The 26,387-nt window shown below is 41.9% G+C and overlaps 1 protein-coding gene across 3 annotated transcripts in view; it reads right to left on the bottom strand.

Moving 5' to 3' along the window:
* The window catches only part of ARHGAP24 (Rho GTPase activating protein 24), a 246,647-nt gene that overhangs the window by 107,477 nt on the left and 112,783 nt on the right, over positions 1-26,387 (bottom strand). For all 3 annotated transcript variants that reach the window (XM_064711178.1, XM_064711179.1, XM_064711176.1), the window contains exon 3: positions 10,389-10,476. In XM_064711178.1, coding sequence (XP_064567248.1) covers positions 10,389-10,476 — 88 coding nt within the window. The remainder of the gene's footprint in view (positions 1-10,388; positions 10,477-26,387) is intronic.

Below are 26,387 nucleotides of genomic sequence, written 5' to 3'. Positions count from 1 at the left end.
CCAACCCAGAGCAAGCAGCCCCACTCCTCCCACAGCAGAGAATGTTCAGTCTGCAGCAGGAGTCCATGTAACACCATGGAACAGTGCTCCCTGACGTCATGCTTTCATTAGTCATCACCTAAACTGCAGGCCTGCTCCATAAAACCTGACAGTCAGCCACGGGCTTGCAGTTTGACACTGTCTCTTCACGAACACACATCAATCACATGGTCCTCCTTGCTATTTCTTCCAGAAAATAAAACTTAAAGAGCTCACTAAATGTATGGATGCAGCAGGGATTTGAAATACAGCACAGAACATCACGATTTCACAAGTTATGCCCATCAGATTTATAAGAGACAGAGTTTAATTAGCAGAGATCCCCACCTCCAGAGGTAGCAGTACAAGCTGTGACTCCAGGAGGAGAGATGAGACAATGTTGGCCTAGGAAGAGACATTCACATTTCACAGAAAGGTTTTCCTCTCCTGTCAAAGGGAAGGAATCAGCCTAACCTCACTTTTAACATGCTGCTTAACCAAGTACATGATGTAACTCTGAAACTGGCTGATATTCTGCCTTTTCAGCATTAAATCTGACACCCATGCTGAAGAAACAAGTGAGGTCCTTGCAGTCACCATGGGTTTGAAAATTTTTTCCCACCCTTTTAATACAACGCCGGAAAAGAAGACAGATGATGCTTTAAGTAAGGATCAGTGTTCCCCAGGCACCAGTAATGGAAAAGGGGGAAGATGAAAGAGTCTGCAGAAGGGTGGGATAAAGAGCAAAGGACTTGGGAGCCTCATATTGCCACAGGGTGGAGGGTTCAGTCAGGCAGCACCACCCAAGCACTTGAGAAAACATGAGTTGTCCGACGTGAGATCTGCAAACTTCTGGAAAACTATCCAGTTCCTATTCAGACTACCTAGGCACTACGAAGGAACGTATTTTGAGGATGCTTTGCTAAACCATCATTTAATCAAGTGGAACCTGGATTTTCCCACTACTTTCAGAGATAAGAGGACTTCACAAACTTGTATCCTTTTCATCCCAGATCAGAGGCATGGGTCTTTGGGGCACCAAGGAGTCAAGATCTGCCTTCAGACTCAGCCACCAGCTTTCCAGACAGCTTCAGGCAAGTCACTTCCTCTCTAGCTTTCCTGCCATTTACAGTGGAATCCCACCAGCTGTATCACATAAGAGGTGATGTGCATCTTAACTGAGTTACATTTTTCAGCTGCAGATTTTCTTGCTGAAAATGGTAATGAGCATGGGAATTTTATGTTGGTTTTTATTATTATTATTACTACTATTACAAAAGAGTGGCAAACATCTGTACTAGAAAATGCCCCATCAAATGATGGCATCTTGAATTTCTATGCTTTGGAGCTTGCCCCCATCACATTTCTGTCTCACTTCTTCCTACAATGCTGTTTTCCTTACTTAATTGAATACAGAGTGTCTTTTAACAACGGAAATACAGAAAGTGCACATAGACAATTGCAATGAAAACATTACTGTCTTGTAAAACCATGCTGACTAAAGCTGAATAGATCCTCAATTCTGTGAGCGAAACAATCATCATCCCAATCCACTCAAAAAATATCAGTATGGGCATTTAGGAACATCTTTTGTCAAAAGAAGCTTGAATTATCACTGCCTCTGACTTTTCACTTTTTCCCAGTACTTACTTCCTACTTCACAGGATTTATTTGGGAATCTCAGGTTCCAACGGTGCTTCATGATATGTCAAGACTATTCCAAAAAGCAATAATGCAGCTAAAAACTGAAGCCCTGGACAGGCTATCCCAGACACAAGAACATTTTATTACTTCACTGGACTTTCTGATGTCACCACTAGAGGGACTTAAATGAAGCTAAAAAACCCCCAGCAACCAATCAAGGCAGCTGGTGTATTTAGAAAAAGGCATTTTGGCTTCTTTTGAGGCAAAGTTTGTACTTCCACCCCAGAGAATGCCAAAAGTATCAACGCACAAGATTTTGCACTGGCAAACAAAACAGCCACAGACACAAGGACAATGGACACAGACCTTACTGATGACCTGCTGTAGCTTCACAACTCTTTCCAGTCACACATCTGGAGTGCAATTTATCTTTATCTTTAGCCCCACAGAGTCTGCACATTTAAAGTTCAGGTATTTTCTCACACCTTTTAACAGAACAGTGGAAAAAGCCAATATTATGCTTCCCCACACCTATAATTTGGCCCCCAAATCACTACCAGAAATGATCCAAGTACAAGCTCTCATTCCAGATACCTTTCTCACTTCCCACAGACCACCTGGCTGTGTGAGAACTCCCTCTGCATTTCTGGCACTATTTAAGCCATGTTCCAACGTTATTAATGATCATCAAAATCCAGTGCTGGCTGCAGAGCTGAGGCAGAGAAAAGACATCTCATTGTTGCTGCAGTTACAACTGGTAGTATTTAAAATAGGCTGGGAATAAGCCATATCCCCTCAATGTAATTTTCATTATGAGCTGCACCCTCAGTGGGAGCCAATCTGGTGTGTGCACACAACAATGGTGAAAGAAATTTATCACAATCTCAACCACTGAGTTTGCTTTTTGCCACCAAAGTTTTTAGAGAAGCCACTGCCATTATGCTCCAAATTCCCCTGTGCAGCAGATGACCTCCAGAATGACAGCAGTGGGTCACAAATGATCGATATTGCTAACTCAACACACCTCAGATCACATGCACCACGGGCTAAGCAGGATCAATAAAAGCAATCCACTTCTGAATTAAAAGACAGAAGTGAAAAATAACATTTTAACTTCAGCTTCATACACCATGCTTGAGTAATGGTATATTTTTATGGAGTATGGGTGAATTGTTATAGTCTGTACAGTTCTGCCATATGAAATTAATGTCACCGAGAACAGATGATTAAGCAGAATTACTTCAGATGAAAGAAAATGAAATACACAATTGTTCAGGAGATTTCAGAAATTATTCACCTCTCTCACTTATTTTCAAAATAGACTGTAACTAGGAAAAAACATTCAGAAAACAGGCAACATTACTATTACTTCTAATATAAACACACTTTTAGCCTATAGTCTGCACTCATTCACCAAGATAGAAGGGATTCAAGATAATGGGCTTTATATATAAAAATCTGTGTTGTTCCACTAAATACAAAGTTACACAGTCAAGCCATCTGAGCAAGGAGAAATGTGTTTATTCTGCACATGCTGTATACCTCAGAGAAGATATTCAGAGAAGATTCTTCTTTAATTTTTCTTTTAGAAAAATATTTAATTCTAGATTTAATTCCTTCACTTTAAAACGAGATGGCCCAAACTTCTACTATCAGATAATTCTGGGCTGAAAGAAACCCTGTGAATGAATATTTCTGTATTTAAAGAAATTATGTGTAAAACAGTTATTTCAGGCTCTTCTTTGCTACATACCAGTGCTTGAGTTCTAACACAAAAGAAACCTCATCTTCTGAACGGGAAAAGGTGCTTCATTTCCTCTTGCATGATAAACAGGACATTTTCTGGTAGTCCTTTAGTAGCCCAAATCTGAGTAACACCAATTTCAATCTTGAATCGGACGCAGCATCATGAGGGGATCTCATAATATGAGACCCTACCCTTTAAGATACAGTGTTGTGAAGGGATCTTCCATATGAAGGAGATGAGGCAAAACTACTCATGTCATTCTGGAAATGCATGTCTCAATCTCAGCCTTGCCTCTCTCCCCCAAACCCTCATATATAGGTTATCATTAATTCAGACTGACCCCACTAATATGCAAGGCTTGTTCTGCAGGTATCATCCCAAATACATGTGGACACATAGGCACAGAAAGGTAAGACTTGATTCAATGTCACAGAACGAGGCACTGGAACAAGAATAAGGTTTCTTAAACTTGGTTCCTTGTTGCTCAGTAGCCATGACAAGAAAGGCACAAAAACATCAGTAAAAAGGGGTATCACATGCATTGACTTGAAGAGAAATGAGCAGATTTTACAGTAGCAGCACAACCATTCAGTGGCATGACCCACCATCTCATTTCACAGGGATGTAAGACTGAGGATGGATTGGGTTTTGTTTTTCTGAAAACTACTAAGGTAGAACAGAACTCGGCACATCAACTAAATCCGCATCACAAGAGCTGCTGCTCAGGGTGGAAAAGCATTCCTTTCCAGTGAGCCCTCACCATTAACCTTGGGAGAAACATGCAGCAAGGCTTCAGCCAGCTTCATTTCCCTGGCTCGCTGACTCCAGGAACCTCTAAGACTCACTTTAAAAAAAAAAAAAAAAAAAAAACCAGTTTTGAATCACCTTTCAAAGGATGAGGATGAGGCAGTGCGTGCCAATGTGTTCAAGTGCAGAGAGGTGGCTCTCAACCAGATCCATTTCTGAGAAATGTATCACCCTTAATAAGGATGGCAGCGCTTTCAGGAGATCCTCGGCAGGGAAGGAGCAGCGCTCGGAGCTGCTTTAGCGCAATGGGCGATCACACAGAGATATCTGTGCAGCGGGGCCGGTGCCCGTTTGATTAAACAGCCTGTCTGCTCCCTCCACGAGATATCAGAGGTACAATTAGTTCAGTCGGCGCTATCAGCAATGCCCTTGAGGTGCCGTGCTCCTGACGACTAATGAAGAGGCACTGCTGGCTGTCAGCACGTACAGGGGGAGGCATTCATCTTCCTGGCAGCATCAATTAAATCTGCCCGCATCATACCAGCGGCCAGGAATTCAGCGCCGGCAAGGAGTCAGAGCAGCTGAATGGTTTAACACCTTGGTTTGGGGTTTTGTATTGTGGAGAAAAGGGAATAAATTGGGCTAGCTATGCTGATGGCAAAGGGAACCCAGAGGATCTGCCTGACAGCAAAGGCAGAGAGCACCCGCAGTGCTCAGGTGTGTGCACACGTGCACTGCGCTAAGTCTTTTTATTCGTATCAGGGCAGGAAAAACCTCTTAATACACAAACAATTTTCTCCTGAAGTCAACAGAAGAGAATTTGCTTATTGCACTGTGTTGTCAATATTCTGCTAAGCCTTCAAGGAAAGCTATTTGCTGCATGTGTGGGTGCATCCTCACTTAGGACATGGCAATTTCTTCTGAGAAGACAAGGCAGGGAGCTCTTGTCCCTGATTTCTTACAAGGCTACATCCTTACAGAAAACACACAGTTCCATTTCAAAACAACAGGCTCTAAACCTTCTACAGCATTTCTATCCCTGAGACATGATGGTGCATCATATCAGCCACAGTCAAACGTGTCAGCTCATCATCTGCCCTGCCTGGTGCCTCACTGTAAAGTCCAGTCTCTCCCATCCCACAGAAATCTGGCTGTCAATAGGACTTACAGGACTAAAAAGTACTGATATCAGAGGAAAAGGGTATTGAAGTTGAAGCTACAGCAAGCACCTGGTATCTAACTTGCTAAGGTACATAGGAGCACTTCAAAGAAAATTGATTTTTTAGCTGAAAAAGATATATCTGCAATTTCTGTTTTGTCTTCCTTGTGTCCCTTAGGGAAAAAAATACAAGTGAACTTAGCAAATCCACATTTTCCAGGCCTTCATGGACCCTTAATTAAAATCACTGTGAATCAGTAGATGGCAAAAATTAGCACCTAATGTGACTAATTTCTCATTTCAGATGTTTTGAGAACTCACGGCGAAAGTCTTAGAGCGCTTAAACTGTACAGCAACAGGGAACTCAAGAGGTTCTGGTAACTTCACAACAAACTGGCAGTCACTTATCTTCTCAAACCTCCCAACATCTTTGTGGAGGCTGAAGGGGCTGTTCACTGACAGGGAGATCAGTGTGACACACACAGGCCAAACTGAGCCCACCTGGCTCTCAGCCATGGGGGCACAGACCCACCTATGCACATCTCAGCTGACTAAAAGCAGTGAAAACTTTGCTGCAGGACAAGCAGCAAAATCCTTTATTATCCAATCTTTCACATAAAGGAACCTTAAAAACCCCAAGCCTCAAACCTAACTCACACTCCCTACCAAAACAGTTATATTACATTTCTTGTAGGTTGCCATACAACACGCAATTAAATACATGAAGAAACAAAGAAAAAAGCCTTTGGATGCCACTCTTCCTCTGACTAAGGAAAAAAAAAACCTATTTCAAAGTTCTTGGAATTTAGTATTTCACTCCCTCACAGAGGTTTTAATTAAGCGCCTGACAAACTGACCTTTAACAAAGTATAATTCTTGCCTTCTGCAGTCTCCACCATCCACAGCTCAAAACAAAATCTCATGTTGCCTGATAGGAAGCGATATAGCCCAGGATCCACAAGCACAAGAAATCAGCAGGCACACAAATGCAGAAAAAAAGCATCAGCAGAGACTCCAAATGACTTTGCTGAATTATTACAGTTTTCCTAACAGTCTGAATAATCCCTAAGCACAAAACTTTAATTTAGGCTGCAGACACGTAACTTGGGGCTGCACAAAGAATGCTTTTAGTGGGATGAACTGACTTTGGTACCTCAGTAAGACCAAAGTGCAAATTGATCTACACAGATGCACATGCTGGACTGTGATACTTTGTCAATGGTAAAAAACACAGCACGGATGCACAAAGTTTACAAGCAAAAGATTCCACAAAGAATACTGAAGATCAGTATTTGGAAATGTATGTTCTAGTTTAAACAGTACTAAATAAATATTAAAATTCATGCAACTACAAAACTCATCAAAGAACTCTAGGAGTTTTGTGTCTGTAAGGGAACTCATGATTTAGATCACAGCATGCAAACAGGTCACCTGCTAGTGAACATGGTCCTGAAAGTAACCTTGTCCTCTGCGTTAATTTTTCACGTGATTCGGTAACATCCAAATGGTGAGGCAGCACTGGAGTGATGATCTGGCTTCTTACCTGAGGCCAAGCTGCAAAATCATTTATCAGACTCACAGAAGGACATCAGCTAGCACACAAGGACCTCAAGTAAGAGCAGCTGCTGGGGTAGCAGTATGAGCAGCTTAGTTTCCAGGATCCAAGTCCAGTCAGTGATGGAAGCACATTCCTTTGTCCACTCGATAACCATCATCTCTTCTAGACCAATGGCCGACATAGGCCCAGAGTACTCTGAGCTGGTGGTGCTTCCTGGGAGCATCAGAAAATGAGGATTCAAGTCCTTGGAGCTCCAACAAGCCTCCAGACATCCCTGGGAAAGCCACAGGCCCCTGCTGCAAGGCTTCCCATGCTGCACTTGCTCCAAATGCCTTCAGACAGCAATCCTTGGAGAGTCCAGGGGACTCTAAAACTTGTGTGAGAAACAGGGAACAAGCCAGAGCTTCCCACATCTCTGTGCTTGGCTGCTCCTGGTGCCAGTGAGGTGCAGGAATCCTGTCTGCAAAGCACCACACGTGTAAAGCACAGCTGTGCCCCGTCCTGCACCTAGGGGTGACATTAACCCACTAAGGCACAGCAAGGTCACCTGTTTCAGTTCCCTGGTAACACAGATTCCCTCCCCCATTACACTGCACACCAAGAGGAAAAGCTCAGCCTTCCTTCAGAATCCAACCAATGCACAGAATGAGGGTTTATCCCCTACATAAAGCTCAAAAAAATTAGCAAATGCAATGCAATCACTCAAAGCTAATCACACAACTTGGCTGTATGTGCACATTTTCCACTAAAAGGTATTAATTTAAACCCTCTTCTGATTTTTGTTGACCATGAAACATTCCTCTGAGTGCACAGGCATCACTAATCATTTCATGGTCACTGACTCCAGCACAAAAAACTCCCACACAGAAAAGTGGTGTGGGCTTTGTGCTGTACAGGAGAGGGTTTCTCTCCTGTAAATTAACTTTGTCAGCTCACCAAATTCTTTCTTACAGAAGGAAAAATTTTAAGTATTAAATCATCTAATGACTTAGAAAACTAACAGAATGTTTTCAAAATGCAAATTTAAGGCATCTGTATTTTAATTACAGCACCAAAACTACAAGATACTTGTCTCCACACACATTTTTCCATTCATCTTCAGAGATGGCTGCATACAGAGTATTAGTTTCCTAGTATAAACCTACTCCCACGTACATTCCCAAAATAATTTGCATGTATTACCAATAAACAAACACACGCACACAAGTTTTCAGGCCGCCCACAGACCGAGAGACAAAAAGAGGACTTGCCACTTTTGCTTTTGGGATAGGAACTAAAATTGATTCAAATTTTAATACAGGGGGAAAAATGCAAGAGCAGCATGAGTCTCGGCACCATACATTCAACACAATGCTCAGCTGACAAAATCCTTTAAAATGTGCAAATAGATCCTGTTGCTACATAGCTGATTTCCCATATGAAAGCTAACAAAGGCTAAACAGAACCTTAGCTACAATACACTTTTCTGTGCTACACTCAATGAGCTCAGTTGTGTTGTTGTCAGCCTATAAAACTGACTTTTATACTGAGTCACTAAGGGGATACAGATGACAAACAGCTCCATTACAGAAGGATGCCAAATTCTTGCCTTGAGAAGCAACGGCGATATGACGACAGTGGCAACGCTCACTTCATCTCTGCACAAAATACAGCTGGCACTCCTACTCCACATCTGCACTGTGATACCTCCTCCACAGCCAGGCTGAGTCTTCATTTTCATTTCATCCCCCAAAGACTATGGCATGAAATGTCCTGATTTTCCCAAAAACCCTTTTTTTGGTCAAGAATCCTTGGCATTAGATGTTCAGTAGGAAGTCCCTGTAGCCACATGCTTGTTAGCAAGGGGGCACGGGGGATAAATACACTTGGGCTATCCTAAAACACATTCAAAACCCCATTTTCGGAATTGAAAACAAGCAAAACAAAAAAGCCTACCTGATTCTCAGGGATGCTCCAGGTAAATACTGAACTCAGCTCAAAAGTAAGTACAAATTACTTTTTTACTTGACTCCACGGAAAGGTGGTATAACAAACATTTTGGGAAATGGAGTGCACTCTTAACTTGGACATGAAGGACAAGCATCCCCAGGGTCAGCATTATCAGACAGATTAAGGTGTCATATAAATCAGGACATCTGGATAATTCTCTTAATTTCCAACAGAAACAAGATTTGAGTCCACTCCAGACTTGCAATGCTAATAAACAGGTTTCTTTCAATATTTTGAACATACAAAAAAGGGACTTTGAGGAGAGACAGTGAGAAACTTTTCAAATCTGATTCAAGATTGGAGTGAGTGTTAAACCTCAGAGATACCACACTGGCTGTCTTTGCATAATAATCCCTGGCTGCCCATGGCTTTCATAATCAAGTTTTGAAGCCTACTTCGTATTTCTCACACTTTTACAATTTATTATAACTTGGCACATCAGTGAACACAACTATATTTGTGCCTGATAGTAAGACAGTTTAAAATCAAGAACAACAGACATTACTATCTATTTGCCCTTCCAAAAAGCCATGATAGGAGGCAATTTGAAAAGTAATACTGGGATTAATAGAACATATGGAATAAATACACTGGGCTGACTGGATGTGGAAACAAAATTCTTTAGTTTTGGAGAATATGCCTAAAATCAAGTCCAATTATTAACCCAACACTGTAACATCCATCACTGAACCAGGTTTCTAAGCATCACATCTGTAAATCTGTGAAATACCTCCAGGTATGATTGACTCCTCTACTTCCCTTCCACAAGGGAAGTCTCAATGTCTGACAACCCTTTCAGTGAAACAGTTTTTCCCAATATCTAATCTGAATCTCTGCTGGTGCAACTTGGGGCCATTTCCTCTCATCCTGTCACTTGTTACGTGCAGTAAGGTCCCCACCCAGCTTCCTTTTCTCCAGGCTAAACCACCCCCAGGCGTCCCTCAGAGCGCGGCTCCAGGCCCTTCCCAGCCCCACTGCCCTGCCTGGCTTGCTCCAGCCCCTCTGTCACTCTGTGTAGTGAGGGGCCCAGAGCAGGACACAGCACTCAGGGGGGACCCTGCCGAGTCCAGGGGGACAATCCCTGCCCTGCTCCTGCTGGCCACACTGCTGCTGATCCAGGCTAGGATGCCACTGGCCTTCTTGGCCACCTGGGCACAGCTGGCTCGTGTCAGTCACTGTCACCAGCCAGCCCCAGGTCCTTTTCTGCAGGGAAGTCTTCCAGCCACTCAGCTGGCAAACCCACAGTGCCACATGGGGCTGGTGTGATCCACGAGCAGGACCTGGCACTTGCTTGCCCTCAGGAATTCTGCTTTACACTGACAAATAAAATACACATCCTTTTCCTATGCTGCCTGGGGGTGAATGAAAAAATTATGAACCACCATATTAACAAATTAAACCTTTTTCCCCCCCCCCCTTAAATTGAATCATTAATCACCTTCAGCTTCTGTTCTGGCAGACAGATGTGGCCATTTATCACTGAGGACAAACTGCAAAGGCTTTTGATAAGGCGTAGAATATCCTACCTGGAACAACCTCAAAAAGGAACTTTCCTGGACTTTCTTCATTGCAGGGATGCTCAATTACTCTGTTGCCAGGCAGAAAGATGGTACCCTAAAGAAAAAAAGTAACGACAAACATGGCATTAAAACTGCTACCATACTTTGACAGACTAATGGCTCTTCTTTCTGGACTGGGTTACACATGAATCACTGTAAACACCTGAGCAGTTGATTCCCAAAGTGAGACTGAGGAGGGATTATCCCAAAAGCCAACATCACAGATCACTTTAATTAACTGAGGCATTTGAAAACAGCTTTAAGTTTTTTAATCTCTTGGGTATTTGATACCATGGAGAGTTTTGTACTTATCACATGTACTAATCCCACTGTTCTGCAAGGAAAAACCAAGACTTAAAAGCAAGGGGTACTGAAGAGCTAAGAAGCTGCATGTGTGAGGCTGGTGAACTCACCAGCCAGGTTTCTTGGCTGAAGGCAAAGGGAGTGTGGATAGAAGACCCTCAGTTTGTGGGGTGTATACCCAGTTCCTGCTCTGGACCCTTTTCTCATGGCATCCCAGGGAGGAAATAGAGAGAAGACATCCCACTCCCATCCAGTGGCTGCAGCGTGCCAGGCTGCTGGTTCTAAGCCACAGCAGGCACAAATAGAGTCCTGTCCAAAGATGTGCTTGCTACAAGCAGAGAGATGTCAGAAAATCTCTGTGATGGGCATTGAAAGCCTTTATTACAACTTTACTACCTTGAGAGAGGTGGGGAATTTTAGCTGTGCATACCTATAGTAACATCCAAAGACAGAAACAACTCCTGTAACCCTCACACAACATTTCTGGAGCTGTGTTGAAGACACAGCTTATTCCCTCTCCTTTGGTCTGCTCACACCTGGCATGGATAGACCACGCCTTGCCTCTGAGAGATTTTTGCCATTTTTCGAAACTACAGCTCCTCCTAGTACCATTTCAACCCCCATCAGCAAGCACTCCTCAGTGAAATTATGCCGGGACGGTTGTCCAGGGATACATTTTCAGAGCAGTATCCTAGGAATTGTATTAGGTACAAGCTCTCCACCATTGTTAACAGGAGATAAGACCTACTTAGTAATATTCTCCAATTATGGCATAATGGGGCCCCCATCTCCAAAGTAAACAACTTACATAACTTACACATCTTAAACACAGAACACATCAAGTAAGGTCCTTATCCCCCGATGGATCATTGAGTTCAACATGGAATACTATTGTCCATAGTAGTTTCAACCAAATGCCCAAATATGTCAGACCCCTCATTTAAACAGCCCTAAAGATATCCCTGTACATGAAAAACATCAATTCTGTTATGCAGTATTCATTGTTATGACCTGAAGTCTTCATTACAAGCAGAACCATTTACAATTATTGGGAAGTCAAGACAAGTGGAAACACTACAGTTTTCTCACAAAGGAATTCTTACAAAATGACAGGAAAAAGCCACCTGAAAGAACAGGGAACAAATGTTTCGCAAAATAAGTATTTGTTCCAGCTGATGCAGAGTCTGGGCTCTGTACCAATGAGTCAGTGCTGTGGTGCCAGCACGAACAGTGTCATCACAGGAAGGGAAAGAGAGAGTGCACAGCGATTTCGTCAGAACATACGGAATCACCTCCATGAAGCACGGTGATGCTTGCTGCTGCTGAAGGCAGATTTCATCAAAACATACAGAATCACCCCCATGAAACACTGTGATGCTTGCGCAGCTGCATGAAGGCCAGATTTCATCAGAACATACGGAATCACCTCCATGAAGCACGGTGATGCTTGCTGCTGCTGAAGGCAGATTTCATCAAAACATACAGAATCACCCCCATGAAACACTGTGATGCTTGCTGCTGCTGAAGGCAGATTTCATCAAAACACACAGAATCACCCCCATGAAACACTGTGATGCTTGCTGCTGCTGAAGGCAGATTTCATCAAAACACACAGAATCACCCCCATGAAACACTGTGATGCTTGCTGCTGCTGAAAGCAGAGGAAGCAGCACAGCTGTCTGCCGAGGTGGAACAAGTAGCAGGTCAAGCAGTCGTGGGCAGATGTCCCCACTCACTGCATATACAAATGTATCATAAGCATTAAGTGCCTTGGTCCAACTGCCCCGTTCAGAGTGATCTTCCTTCATTCCTGCCACAAGCAGCATCCCTTAACAGATGTCACACTCCAAAGTCTTCTGTGAAATACCTTATTAGGCCACCAAAATATCATAAACAAAAATGATTATGTGAACAGGAAAACATAAGTCACAATACAGTTCAAATTCTCACATTAACATCTAAAGAAAAAACAGGAAATATAAGGAATACATTTTTTCTGAGACTTATGGGAGACCAGGAGTAAGAATCTCTAAAAGGCATTTTAAGTACATGCTTTTTTGTCCTGTGTAACAGACCATTAAGACTGGTATAAGACTTTATTTCCCCCTCTCAGACTGAGCTGGTTGTACCCAGAAGAAGCTCCACCCAGCACACTGGATGAGCAGATCACTCTTCATGCTGGAGTTTCACTGTCCTGAGAGCTTGCACCACCTGAGGCACACAACATATTCAAGCCAATCACAGGTCTTGCTACTCAATTAAACAAAAATACAAAATCAACGAGACCTAGCCTACAGCACTGTAAACTAAAATCAATTCATGAGGCAGTAAAAGAAAACTGCATTGAACTTTGCTGTTAACTCACTAGCAACAGGCACACTGCAGGCTCATTACAGTGCGATGTTCTCTGATTCTTTGATGCAAAACTCTTGTACCACTTACAGGGAGCTCTCCTAATGACAGATTTTTGAGAACATAGAAATAAAAGTGTTTTATTTATAACACTGTGCCTCCGTTTCATAGATGAAACCTATTCCATCTACTAAAATGTAAAGCCTAAAGCCACACACAATAGCTAAATTAATATGAAGGGAAACCAGACTGTAACACCATATAGAATACTGCCATAGTATAGTATAGCTCTTTATAAAGAAAATGTCCTCAAGTGGTGTTTTTATTTCACTATTTCCAGAACTATTATTGCAAACATCAGCACACATGAAATACTTCAATATACATATGTGAGGGGTTTTTTAAAATTTAAAAAAAAAAGTTTTGTTTGTGCAACATGCACCTGGGTGCCCAACTCCAGGGGAGAAAGCGTTAAGAGAGCAACTGCAGCTCTCTCACTTCCCATTCTGTCTGCTTTCACAGCCATCTGTCTGCCTTCACCACACAGCAACACTTCCCCCTTGCCAAGCTCTGTAGCTGTCTACATCACTGCACTGAGGCTGTCTGGAGTGTCCCTTTGCTGAGTTTCCTGATGCCCAGGGAACACATGTGTACTGTAAAAAGCTGCAGCTGTGGGGTATCTGGTACAAACAGGGTCCCCAGATCGCTGTTGGCCCCCTTGCTCAATTGCATTTCTGGGCCCTTAAGGTGCAACATCAGGCCCATCCTTACAGCCTGGAGAGTCCCATGAGTATGGAATATCAGTTAGTTGCAAAGCTTCAACAAATTCAAGCTCTCCTTTCTGCCTTGAGTACCTAATTCCAGGGGGAAGTCAGAGAAAAGAAACCAGATAGCCTTAGACACCTAACAAGACAGTGATTTGCATACAGAAGAGGAAGGTGATTTCCAGAGGAAATACACTGTTAACTTGGCTGTCAGTGCCATGTGTGCATGCAAATGTTCCACAATAAGGCAGCTTCACATTGCTTCACATCAAAGTCTTCAGATCATTCAAAATATTTTAAAAATCGCAACCCAAGACTGCAGATTGGAGCAGATTAATATTTTGCTTTCAAAAAACAAAAATGAAAAAACCAAACTAGCAGGGTGCCAGCAGGAATCAAGACAAAGACATACACTCTATATCGAAATACAGGAAAAAGGGAAGTGGGAGAAAAATGTGGCCCTCACCGAAATCCCTCCTGGCTCCCATTGCCATTCTGTTTGCAGGCTGTGCCTCCACCAAATCAGCAGTGTTTTGCAGAGCTCCTGCTGCAGTATGCTCGAGTTATTTTTCCATTTCCAACACTTCTGTCCTTACCAGGGCAGTTCTGCTTCTCTAGCTGAGCATTCAGAATGACTTGCAGCATGCAGGAGAAATCTGGATTGCTCAAGAAGCATTGGCCTTTTCCCTAACAAGCCCATTTTCAAAGGAGATTCTCACGCACAGAGATTTTTCTATAGGTCGCTGTTGCTTTAAACCAAAGATCTCAAACAGCAGAGAACACATTTGCTAAAATCAAAAATCTGCATAAATGAAGAGTTCAACTTGAGAAAAAAATACTGCTCCTTTAACTAAGTGCTTGACAAAAGACTGTAGTGCAGCAAGAATGACATCAATCTACTTTGGATTAGTCTCACAGCATGATACAGTCTTGCTCAAATAAACGTTTTATCCCATGCTGGTGCCTGAAAACATTTCCAGCACCATTCAGCAGCTGAACTTCAGGAGGAAGCACGGAAGAGGAGACAGGATGGCCGCTGCACAAGTGCTTCATGAGGAGCAGCTGACAGATGGTGCTTCTGTTTGCACGCTCCGTGCGACGCCCTGCACCAGGGAAGTGACCCTGTGCCTCCTGCTGGCTCTGCTCCACCTCCCTTCCCTAGGTATGTCTCCCCTGCCCTATTTCAACTCGGTTTTCTGAAGCAGACTTGCCACCTTGCCCAGGAGATACCAGGTTTTGCCCAAGAAAGCTTATGATACAAGAAATTCCAATGATGCTGATTGGCACATGTGAAAACAAATACATGATTTTAAATATCTCCAGATGGATTTTACTCAAAAAAACAAATAAACACTCGAGGTTTATTAAGTGCTTTCTTGCCAAAATAATGTTTTCAGGTTTTATCCTTCTCCGGGGCTATTTGCTTGCTGTAGTTTGTCCTGCTACCCCTTAAAAAAGGGGTAGCAGGACAAACTACACAGTAGAAGTACACAGTACTAGTAATTGTATAAGATGTTCTTCTTGTCCTTCCAGTTTGATTATTTATTATTTTATTTATTTTATTTATTTATATATTATTTAAAGACCACTGAACTCTACTTTGACTTTCAAGTTAGGTGTTGCATTTGCATATCTGTTTCTGTGGTTTCATGGAAAACTCATCCCATCAGCTCTCAGAGAGGCAGGAAGATCATCAGCCAGGGAAGAGGCAGCTGATGGAGGGGATGAAGAGGCAGAAGGAACCTTTGGGTATTTGTGTCTTCTGTGTGACTCACAGCCACATCCAACTCAGCAGTGTTCTGTGGTTTCTTCTGTCACTGTTGCTGCTCCTGCAAAGTCTGGGCTGTCAAACTTGGGAACAACAGTGGACTTAAACTCAGATGGCATCTTAAACTGAAAAATGCCATCTGAAAAAATGAAAAATACTACTTTTAGTGAATAATCCTCTCAACATCACTCGTATTTACAAGGTCACCACCAGAAAGGAATCTACTGTATTTCACAGAGAAGGCTGTTAATCAATGTAAATTAAAGAAAACACATGACACAAGTATATTTCTACATGTGTATACAGACGTGCACACCTGTGAATTCAAAAATAAGTGATGCATAGCAAAGAAGGAGAAAGAACATGCAAGTTATCAGCTATTTATAAATTCTTGTTCCTCCCATTGCTGTTTCTGCTCTTAAGCTACCACAAAAACAGCTCTCAGGTCCAAGGGAGCCCTTTGCACTGCCAAGAGCCCAGAGACAGAAATCCACTCGTACTGAGGTCAGTAATGAATGAAACCTGCACTATGCTCACCAGTTTGACTGCAGTTGTTTTTTAAAAACTCAACTTTACTTCCACCATTACAATTCATTTCCAAGATCCCAGTGAAATCACTTGCTGCAAAAGGGCACAGCAACTCTGAAAGCCAGCCCTTTCATCTGACTGCCTACACAGAAATATCTGTATTTCAAACTGGGCCTGAGCAAGTTCTCCAGCTGACTCCAAACCCTGGGCCAGTGCAGATTTTTTTAATTTTTATCACAAGAATGAATTTTTATACTACTTAAGGAACTAAAGCACTGAAAGAAGTATATTGACTGCAGGAGGTGATATATGCCTTGGCTTGTAGTTATTGCAGCCATTTACAGTTTTGCAGTATGTACAAGGAGAAAACAATGGCTGGGTGACTTTTCAGATTTTAGGGGATAACATGCCAGGAATGAAGAGCAGAAAGAGAAAGCACAAAAAAAAATACCCAGACCAGGATTGGCTGGATGAAATAAGGCCATTACACAGCATACATTTTTCTGCATAAATACTGTGCATTTGACATTTTCTTGTCCCACTACGTTAACACATTTTTGAGTTTGTTTCTGTTAAAGAATGAGAACTATTGTTTAGTTCTCAGAAACTCTGCAAACAGGAGCCTAGAGAGATCTTTTTTTCCCTTTACTTAAAGCAATATTCAAACCTACCTGATAGCTTAATACTAAATTTAAAAAAAAAGGTAAATTCCTTCCCGTGGTGGTGAATAGCATCTCTACCATTTGCCTGATAGGGAGCACCAAAACATTTATTCTGACATGAGAGACAGAACTGACAGTTTTATTACTATGTGATTACAGTTTCTTTAATGATTTTTCTCCTTCTCTTCTGCCAGACATTTCACTTCATGGTTGAGTGCTTCCCTGCTTGAGAAAAACTTCTCTCCTGAAGAATGAAGCAATTCTGGCTTGAGCAGCCACCAGGCAAAAAACTCCCTTATTTGTCCCATAAGAGAAAGCAAGCCCATGCCAAGTTAAGCTATTGACAGCACAAAAAATTAAGTTTGCCTAAATCCAGGGGCTGGATCCATACTGCATGCCTTTGGTTTTGATTTCTCTAGTAAGGGCAAGAGAGAAGAAAACAGCTATGATAAGACTGAGCTCAGGTAAGAGAGGAGGACAGATCACAGGGCTCAGGGGCAGCAGGTGCCCTCCTGTGGATCCCACTCTGCAGTTTCCATATTCCTCACAGAAATGTCCCTTGGTATTTTCCAAAGGCAAAGAAAAAAATAAGATGCCTGAAAATTAATAAAAAATCATTTCAGAGAGTGCACTGAGTATAAGAACTCATGAATACAAGCTGAGAGCATCATTACATGCGTACGTGGAAGTTCTGATAAAATTCGGCTTCACAATGGTCATTAAATTTTGATCAACACACAAAAATGGAACTGGGTACTACTGAATTTTTAGGTATTTTTGTTACAGAAAAAAATACTTTCAATAGCTGTGGTCAGCTTTTAATTAGATAAAATTCGATTTTCCCAAGATAAAAAGCCAATAAGGCCCCAGAACACAAATGACCAAGTCCTGCTTTACACATCTCTTCTGCAAAGGAAATTTACCAACTTCCAGTCCTGAGAACATCTAGGTTAAAACAAGGCAATTATTCCCCAAAAGGGTAATATTTGACAAGAGGAAAAGTTCAGTTATACCCTCTCATTTATCTACAAAGCTCTCCAGTGACAGTCTGGACAGATACAGCAACACTGTGAGAGAGACACTGGCCTATTTACAAGTCTGGTTGATATGAGTGCCCTGTGACACATTCCTGCAGGGCAAAGGAGTCCAGGAAGGCTGGACATTTTTCAGGGAGGAAATCTTAAAGATGCAGAAGCAGGCTGTCCCCATGTGCCAAAAGGCAAGATGGTGAAGAAGACATGGGTGAACAGAGAGCTCTGGCAGAGAGGAAAAATGAAGGAGAGTTTATGATCTTTGGAAGCAGGAGCAGGCAACTCAGGAGGTCTAGGAGGATGTGGTGAGATTATGCAGAGAGTAAATTGGAAGGCCCAAAACTCAACTAAAACTTAATCTGGCTACTGCTGAAAAAGACAAATGATCGTATAAATGACGTAAAAATGATTGTATAAATACATTAGCAACAAAGGAGGGCTAAGGAAAACCTCCACCGTTGACTGGACATGGGGTAAAATGTAGTGACAAAGGATGAAGAAAAGGCTGATCTACTCAATCCCTTCTTTGGGAACAGAACCAGCCAGCATGGATTTATAAAAGGCAGGTCAGCTAACTTGGTTTCCCTCTACCACAGGGACACCCCCTTAATGCGCGAGGAAAGGGCTGTGGATGCTTATCTAAGACATTAATAAAACCTTTGACACAGTTTCCCACAAGATTCTCCTGCAGAAACTGGCTGCTCCTGGCTTGGATGGGGGCACACTCTGCTGGGTTAAAAAGCTGCCTGGATGGCTGGGCACAGAGAATGGTGTAAATGGGGTTAAATCTGGCTGGCAGATGGCTACAGGTGGTGTGTATCTGCTGGAGAGTAGGAAGAATCTGAAGAGGGATCTCAACAGGCTGGATCCATGGGACAAGGCCAACTCTATGTTTTTTCCAGGAAATCTATATATGGCCAACTATCCCAACCAGGACAATTAATTTCCATAACCCAGTTCAGCAAAGGTTGAAGTTGTTGCAGATTTCCTAAAAATTACACATAAAGTGCAACTTTTACAGCATAAAAAAGGTGGCACAGAGAGACATGGAAATGGGACCACCAAAATTCCACCAGAATTGGTTTTTCTCCTGTGCAAATACTCTTATCAGCTTTTGTCTAGCAAGAACATCCCAGGGAAATCTGCCTAACTTATCTAATTTATTATCTTGCAGTTTTTTATGGGAAGAAAAAAAAAAATCAAGTTTCACATGGAAAAATTTCAGATGTTAATGGCAAGGGTTATGTATTTGTTTTGCAAGGTTTTTTAATTATATTAGTGCCTGTTGCTTTAACATCTATAGACATTGTTTATATTTAATCTATACAGTAAATTTTCTATGAGCACAGCTTATAAAGTGCTGCTACACTACAAATACCACAATCACACATTTAACTGTTCATTTAGCTTTCTGGCATCTGTGTAGGGTACTCTGCTGGTACTTGTTTAAGGGATTACATTAAGTAGCAGTGATCCTATCTCAGGGGGAGACTAGGGTCACGTCTTTTGTGCTATCCACATAAAATAGGTGCCACCTAAACAAACAGCACAACTGAAACTCTGATTCTCTGATTACAGATTACTTCTCCTGCAGTACCATTTGTGTGCAGTAGGTATTTCCACATTTTACTTTTAGTTCAGCATCTTCATTTGCTTCATTCATTCTCTGATACTGTTTCCAATTTGAAACTGGACCTCTTGGACAGTTTCATTTTTATAACTGGTCAGAATCACACACTTTTACAGCTTTAGTATGAGACATAGCTGTTCATTATTAGTCTTATTAGTGTATTAGTAACATGTTTTTTGAGGACAAGGCTTAAATTACAAGCTATGTAGGAAAAGGTGCCAGACAATCCCCAATTTAAATAGCTACAAAATCATGGCAGAGTTTAGGAGGAGCTGGTTTGGGTCAAGTCAAGCACCAGTGAATCAGTTCAGCTGTGCAGAATGCAGGCACATTTCTGCAATTCTGCTTGCACAAGTTAGGGTGGGGGTTTTTTGTGTACACGTGGTTTCTTCACAATCTCCAACTGGCACAATGCACATTCAGAACTATTTCAAGCTGGGGCAAGTTGTTGACATCAGTTCAACTCCATGAACTGATGTGCATCACAAAACTAACCTAGGGTAAGGCAACAACCACTCAAGGACCACCACAAACAATCCTCTCAGTGCTACTTTAATGGACCTATTGTTTCCCCTTGGATCTCTCTTCTGACAGTTTGCTACTCCAGGAGGAATTTACCAGGTGCATGATTAAAATCACAGTCATAGGATAACAGATATCGTATTGAAAATATAACCATGGGGAAGAAAGTCCACCTTTCCATCTTTTATCTCAACAGTTTGGCTGTAAGGACACGATGGAGGACCACACCAAAGCCAAAGCTGAGCCACAGAGCTGCTCTTTCTGTATGCAAAAGTTTCCAGAAAGACTTGCTCCTGCACCTTACCAGGGTCTGTAGGGAGGCTGGCCTTTTTAATTAGAGATATGTTTTAAAAATAGCCAATATTTTTCAAGACTATGCTGTCTCAAAATAGCACTTACTTCACTGAGAATAAATAAAACTCTCATAATCTAGATTTTTAAACTGTTCTCTGACTACCACCACCAAAGGTATTTTACAACATTCTGTAAACATACAGCAAGGACAACTGAGTGTACTTGGGCTTACTACAGCTTTTTAAAATATAGAGACTTAAATATCAAACCATCATTTATCTGCTTTTCCACAGGACAATGTGACAAGCTTTCTGCAGACCTGTTGAGGGGGGTGTATCTTGCACAGTGCCAGACAGTCTGGAATAAAAATGGATTCAGGGTGACTGGAGGCCAGCATTATTAGCTGCACTCCAGCAGCTGCTCTGTTCCAACAGTATTAATATAAATACCTTAGATTCCATGTTGCTATTTTAATAAGTTATCAAAATATAAGTGACCATGAAGGCCTTCACGGTCTGCAGGAGAAACTACAGAAGCCCTTATAAAAGCAAGAGGACAAAATACTGTTTATGGAAGAGGAGAAACCAAGCAGTCTTTACACAGCAGGTGAACAGAAACAAAGCTCCAGGTTTTCTGGCAAACACAGGGATATTCTGGCCACTGAACTGCTCCCTGCCTGGAGTTATTGTTGAAAAGAGGCCTTTCTTCCAACTATTAAGAAAAAGTAGTTCATCCCAGTCATCTGCTGTCAACACTTTGGAATCTGCTTTTTTTAAGAGACAGCTCCAGAAGCTTTAAGCATTTCTAGAAGCACATTTATTTGTTGCACATTTGCTTTCTCCAAAGTGAAAGCACAGGGCAAAAATGTCAAATAAGTCAGCCCACCAATATGCAAGTGAAAACTTTACTCTGGAGCTGAACCAGAAGTGGTCCCATTTTCTGGCATGCTCACAGCTACAGAGAACAGTGATTCCAGCTGGAGCTGGGATCATCATGGGAAACCCAGGTACCCATGAATTAGGACGTGACAAGAAAAAGAAGGGTGTCTCAAGTTTATAGCAGTTTGTGAAAACTACCACACTGTTTTATCTCATGGGACAAAACATAACTGAGCCAAAAGAAAAACAGAAAAATTTCTGAATTCTAATATCCACTTGAGTCACTGGTTTGAGGATGCTTTCACAAGCTGCTTTCTGAAGCCAGAACACACAATGAAGGTAACCAACAACACTTCATTACTATTTTTAAAGGGTACAATTTTACAATGCCAGTGATTCCACCAATGGCTATTACTGATCGTGCTCCCAACTTTGCCCATGTACCTCACAAATCTCTACACAGCTTTCTCCCTTGCTATTCTACCTCCTTACCCACTGCTTTTATTTTTTCTAGCTCCTTTCTGCCCCTCTACAACATCAGTGAACTTCAGTCTGATCATTGCATAGCTTGTGAGTATTGTTTACTAAGCCAGAAATATCTTCCACACCCACAGTAAATCAAAGTCAATCGAGGACCTACAGAGCAAGCATCCAGTATGCTTCTGGATGAAAAAAAGAAGACTGGGAATTCACTGAAGAGCACAGGAAAAAACACCCTGTTGGGGTTTCTCAGAAGAGAAGGTTCTGGGGAGACCTTCCAGGAGCCTTGCAGTACCTAAAGAGGGTCTACAAGAGGGATGGAGAAAGTCTTCTGAATACTTTGCCCACCTGCTGCAGAAAAAGCTCCATCAACCTGTCTTAATGCACTCAAAGGCTTTCTCTCACACACATGGAAACATAACATCCTGGTACATTCTTGGTTTATTCTGAGAAACATCATCTTCCATTTAGAAAATCCAGAGCAACTACTTTCCCATTAACCTAACAACATAACATGAGGTTGGGCATCCTTTGACTCCCAACAAAACACGGTCTCCCCGTGGCTTTGGACAAAAGGCCCACGTCCTTGTGGCTCTGCTGCACAAAAGCCACATTTAAGATTTAATGGCTCCTTCACTGGTTTGCCTGAATTCTAATTAAAATACCAGAGCAACACCAAAGCCGCTCCGCTCAGAAGCATTTGCTACATGATATCTCAGAGTGCCTGAGATAAGGGAAATCTCAGCAAAGGAAAGTGACAACATTAATTACACTTTTTCTGTTAAACACAGAACAGTTCATTAAAAGCTTTAACAGGTGGCAGGTTTGGCAGCTCTATTGTGTGCAGGCTCTAGACAGATTTATCATGCCTTTCATTTTAAAACATTTATGTGACCACATTTGCTGAGATAAATTATCTTGTTCACAAAAGCATCCTGATCAAGGCTGCTGTTTGAAGTGTTACATCAATCAAACCACGTTGTAAAAATGTTAGCATCAATTTTGACAAACAGCATCTCATATTTATAGTTTTGGTGCTCTCTCCATTAGTTTCCCTTCCAACTTAGGTATTTTGTACGTTTTAGATCTACAATAGTCAAGGAAGTGCTGAACACAAACTGGCTGAGTCATTCAGCATGGCTGGACGGATACCCCGGGGAAAGCAGACAGCAGGCACACTGCTGTCACAAAAAAGACATCTAGACTCACAGGCGGGTTTTGGGAGGTTCATGAGGGATTGAAATTAAGGGCTGCTTTCATGGAAAGGCAAGGTTTCAGCCATTCCAAGGTTTTTCATTAGGCAGCTGTCCTCAGAAGCATTTGTCTGAAGGGGAAGGAATTACACTGCTGTGGTTTCCACTTTTGTTGAGAAACTTTTTTGTGTAGGCACTCAGATGCACAAAACCCAGGGTCTCACATCCCAGGCCCCATCCATCCAGCTAGGAACTTTTCCCAAAGACTTGGTATTCAGCCCAACAAACATTTAAATATATATACTACAAAACTCCAGTCCAACTGAGAGTGCCACTGAGTAACAGCCTAAACTTAAAGGAGAGAAGACTTTCAGATGAAGTTTCTGCCTACATCAGCAGAGGTGTCTGGAGTGAGACTTAGAGCTATGTTGAATGAAGCAAATTATCAAAATTTCTACTGCTATGACCCACTGTCAGAGCACCAATCAAGAAGTGGGAGTCCATGGAACACACTTAGCAAAACAGAGCAAGAAAGCTCTCCAGCCTGAGAGCTCCACTGAACTGCAAGATGATAAACATACAGTCACCCAAACAAAAACAGCAGCAAGTTCATTGGAAGCCACAGAATCCATCCTTTCCAGCAGGGTTTTCCTAAGGAACAAAAGTTTTTCCACTACTGTGAATTAGAAACTCATGTCTAAACCATCTCCTTTTCTATCTCCTAAGAAGAGTTTGCATCAATGATTGCTCCAGATCTCTTTTCTCTTTGCTTTTTAAAGGAGAGAAGATCAACTGATGTAACAATATTCCAACTCTAGGGGGTTGAGTAGGTTTTCATTTTGAAACACAAATTTGTACCACAATTTAACAACCTCTCTCTAAGGCTTGCATTCCCATTTACAGAAAGATTTCAAGTTGAGTGCTAAGAAGAACTGAGGATAAAGAAAATTATTTTCGAATGCAAATGGCTTCATGATCTAAGAAAACCAGAGCAAGTACCAAAGCCTGTAAACATTCCTGTCCAACATTCAGTCCACAGTCCTTGTCACTGAGTTTCAGGGCCTTTTAACTGATACACACTTCTTTGGTACCACCTATTCTAGACTTCAGGCATTTCTGACCAAGATGCCGCTTAAATATGAGTGCCAGTCAAATGACAGACACCACCAACCTTGAGGGATTCTCATCCGCTGTTATTAAACTGAGAAGTTTAATAAAAAGTTACATAAGTTACAGCATCTATCCAAAGGAGAGATGTCTATCACAGTCTCATGTGATAGACACCGTCAGAATTTTGGGGCATCTGTCCTTCCTCATTATTAATATCATACAAGTATCAAGGGAATTGCAGTCTGTCCTAGTCCCTGCTGTCTTGTGCAGTGCCTTTGCTACAAACAGACATTTGAAAGTAAGACAACAGATGTCAGAACAACAACCACCAAGCCCTTTTTGGCACTTGAACGTTTAAAAACTGTTTCTCCTATCCACTATAAACTCCTGAATTTGCTGATCTTCATTTCTTAAACTGAACTACCCTCGTTCCCAGTGCAGAAAAAGGACTCATTTGATAAACCCAAGTTGTATAAAGGCACTGCCATTGACCTGCTGTATTCAAGTTTCTTGCACTAACCAGTACAGCACCATCTCAGTTTCTTCTGTGCTGCACTATCTTAGTTTCTTCTCTACTGCACTGTGTTCTGTACAATTGTCAGAAACTTTGGCTGCTAAAAGAGCCAAATTATTTTTATGTCCTTTGCTGCTGATAGAGAATTAAGTGTCTTGCTTAAAGGCAGTCTGGCAAGATTCCTCTGAACACATTTTTACCTTGTTTGGTCTATTAAAAGAAGCTTGGAATGGTTCTTGATGGAGGCTCATATCAATGACTGTGCAGAAACCATGGTTCAACCCATTAAAAACTAGTTGAGTGCTGCCATCATAGAATTGGACTCAGCAGGCAGCAGGAGCTTCTTTTCCCACATCACTGACTGTCCAAGCTGGAAAGGGAATGAGAGCAGCTCCAGAAAGCCAGAGTCACTTATGGAAATATTTTCAGACTGCCAATTGAAGAGTAAGGAGGATTTCAGGAATGCAGTTTGAGGTCATTCAGTTTTTCTCTACTACACAAGCCTGTCGAAGAACTAAGAAAGCCTCTTCCCCTAGCAACAAGTCATGTTGTACATGCTGCTTATTCAGCTGCAAATACAGCTCTTATCCCAGAGGTAATGGACTTAGAGAAGGCTATTCTTAAGCACTAATACGCTAAAAGGACTCAATTATTTTAATTTCAAGCCTAATGAGGCTCTCCTGTGAGCTATTCATTTTGCTACTTCCATGAGCCATGCACACTTGTACCACATCCAAGTAAATAAAAGGAAGGAAGAAAAAAGTCATCATGACTCGGCCCTGTTAATGGACACAGACCTCCTACAGTGCTGAAATTCCCTTTCAACAGCAAAACAGGAAGATCATCAAAAGCCCATCACCCACACAAAGGTCAAGCCGTAGAAAAGACCGATTATCACACAACTGCTTATCATCCCTAATTGTTTGGAAAATTTTACAGCATTGAGACTGAGTGTGGGATGGAACAAACTTGAATTCTGGTTTTCTCAGGCCACTCATATTGACCTGATCACGATTAGTCTAACCCACAAGTGCTCCTATCTGACAAGATCAAGAGATTATGTGAGATTACAAGGAACAGCACCACTGTTACTCATGTATCACCTGGGCAATGAGCCCATGTGAGGATACACACTCACACTGTACCTTCCCCTGTGGCCACCCAAGAACCTTTAAAAACTCACAAGGGGTTTGGTTGCTAACCCCTGGAAGACAGAAGGCTACTTCTGGTCTTTGAAAGCAAGGTGGAAGACAGGCTTTATTTTGTGTGGGGAAGACAACCCTACTATGTTCGCAATATCTGTGCACTTTCTATATTCTATTTCTCCATCTACCAAACAAATTTATTTAAGTCTTGGCTACATCAGGTAGTGATGATACGGCCTGTGCTGCTGCTAAAACTTCTTAATGCTTTACTGAAAACACAAAACAAATGCAGGAAAAAAAATCAAATTAAGACACCATGATTCAATGCTGCACTTCATGCTACTGACATCAAAATAAAACTTCCAATTCCCAAGTCACTCTTATTTGATTTGTACCCCTCTAGCTCTGTCTGGCTGTTCCTCATGTAATGCTGGCCCAACACATAATGCAGTGTGCTTCTAGATCCCTCCTCTCTCTTCTGCCATGACAAAATGGCTCTCTGAGCCTAATTTGATTTCCTGCTAGCTCCGTCCTGACACCTGAAATCCTTCAGCCACTTTTTCTTTTCCTCATGGCTGTTTACAACACACAGGTGGCAGCCTGTGCAGGATGCCTGACAGACTGGAGAGCAGAGTGATGGCCAGTGGCAGAAATGCACCACCATTCCATCTCACCTCAGCTGCTCCACAAATTTTCCACTGATTTTGTTTCATCTCATTCCCACTCCCATCAATTTTCCCAGCAAAATAAACTATAATAAAGTTCTTTGCAAAGTCCTCAGACTCTAAAGCT

The sequence above is a fragment of the Zonotrichia leucophrys genome, chromosome 4 (assembly GCF_028769735.1).
Source record: "Zonotrichia leucophrys gambelii isolate GWCS_2022_RI chromosome 4, RI_Zleu_2.0, whole genome shotgun sequence".
Taxonomy (NCBI): domain Eukaryota; kingdom Metazoa; phylum Chordata; class Aves; order Passeriformes; family Passerellidae; genus Zonotrichia; species Zonotrichia leucophrys.
This window is presented reverse-complemented; position numbering and strand designations above follow the sequence as displayed.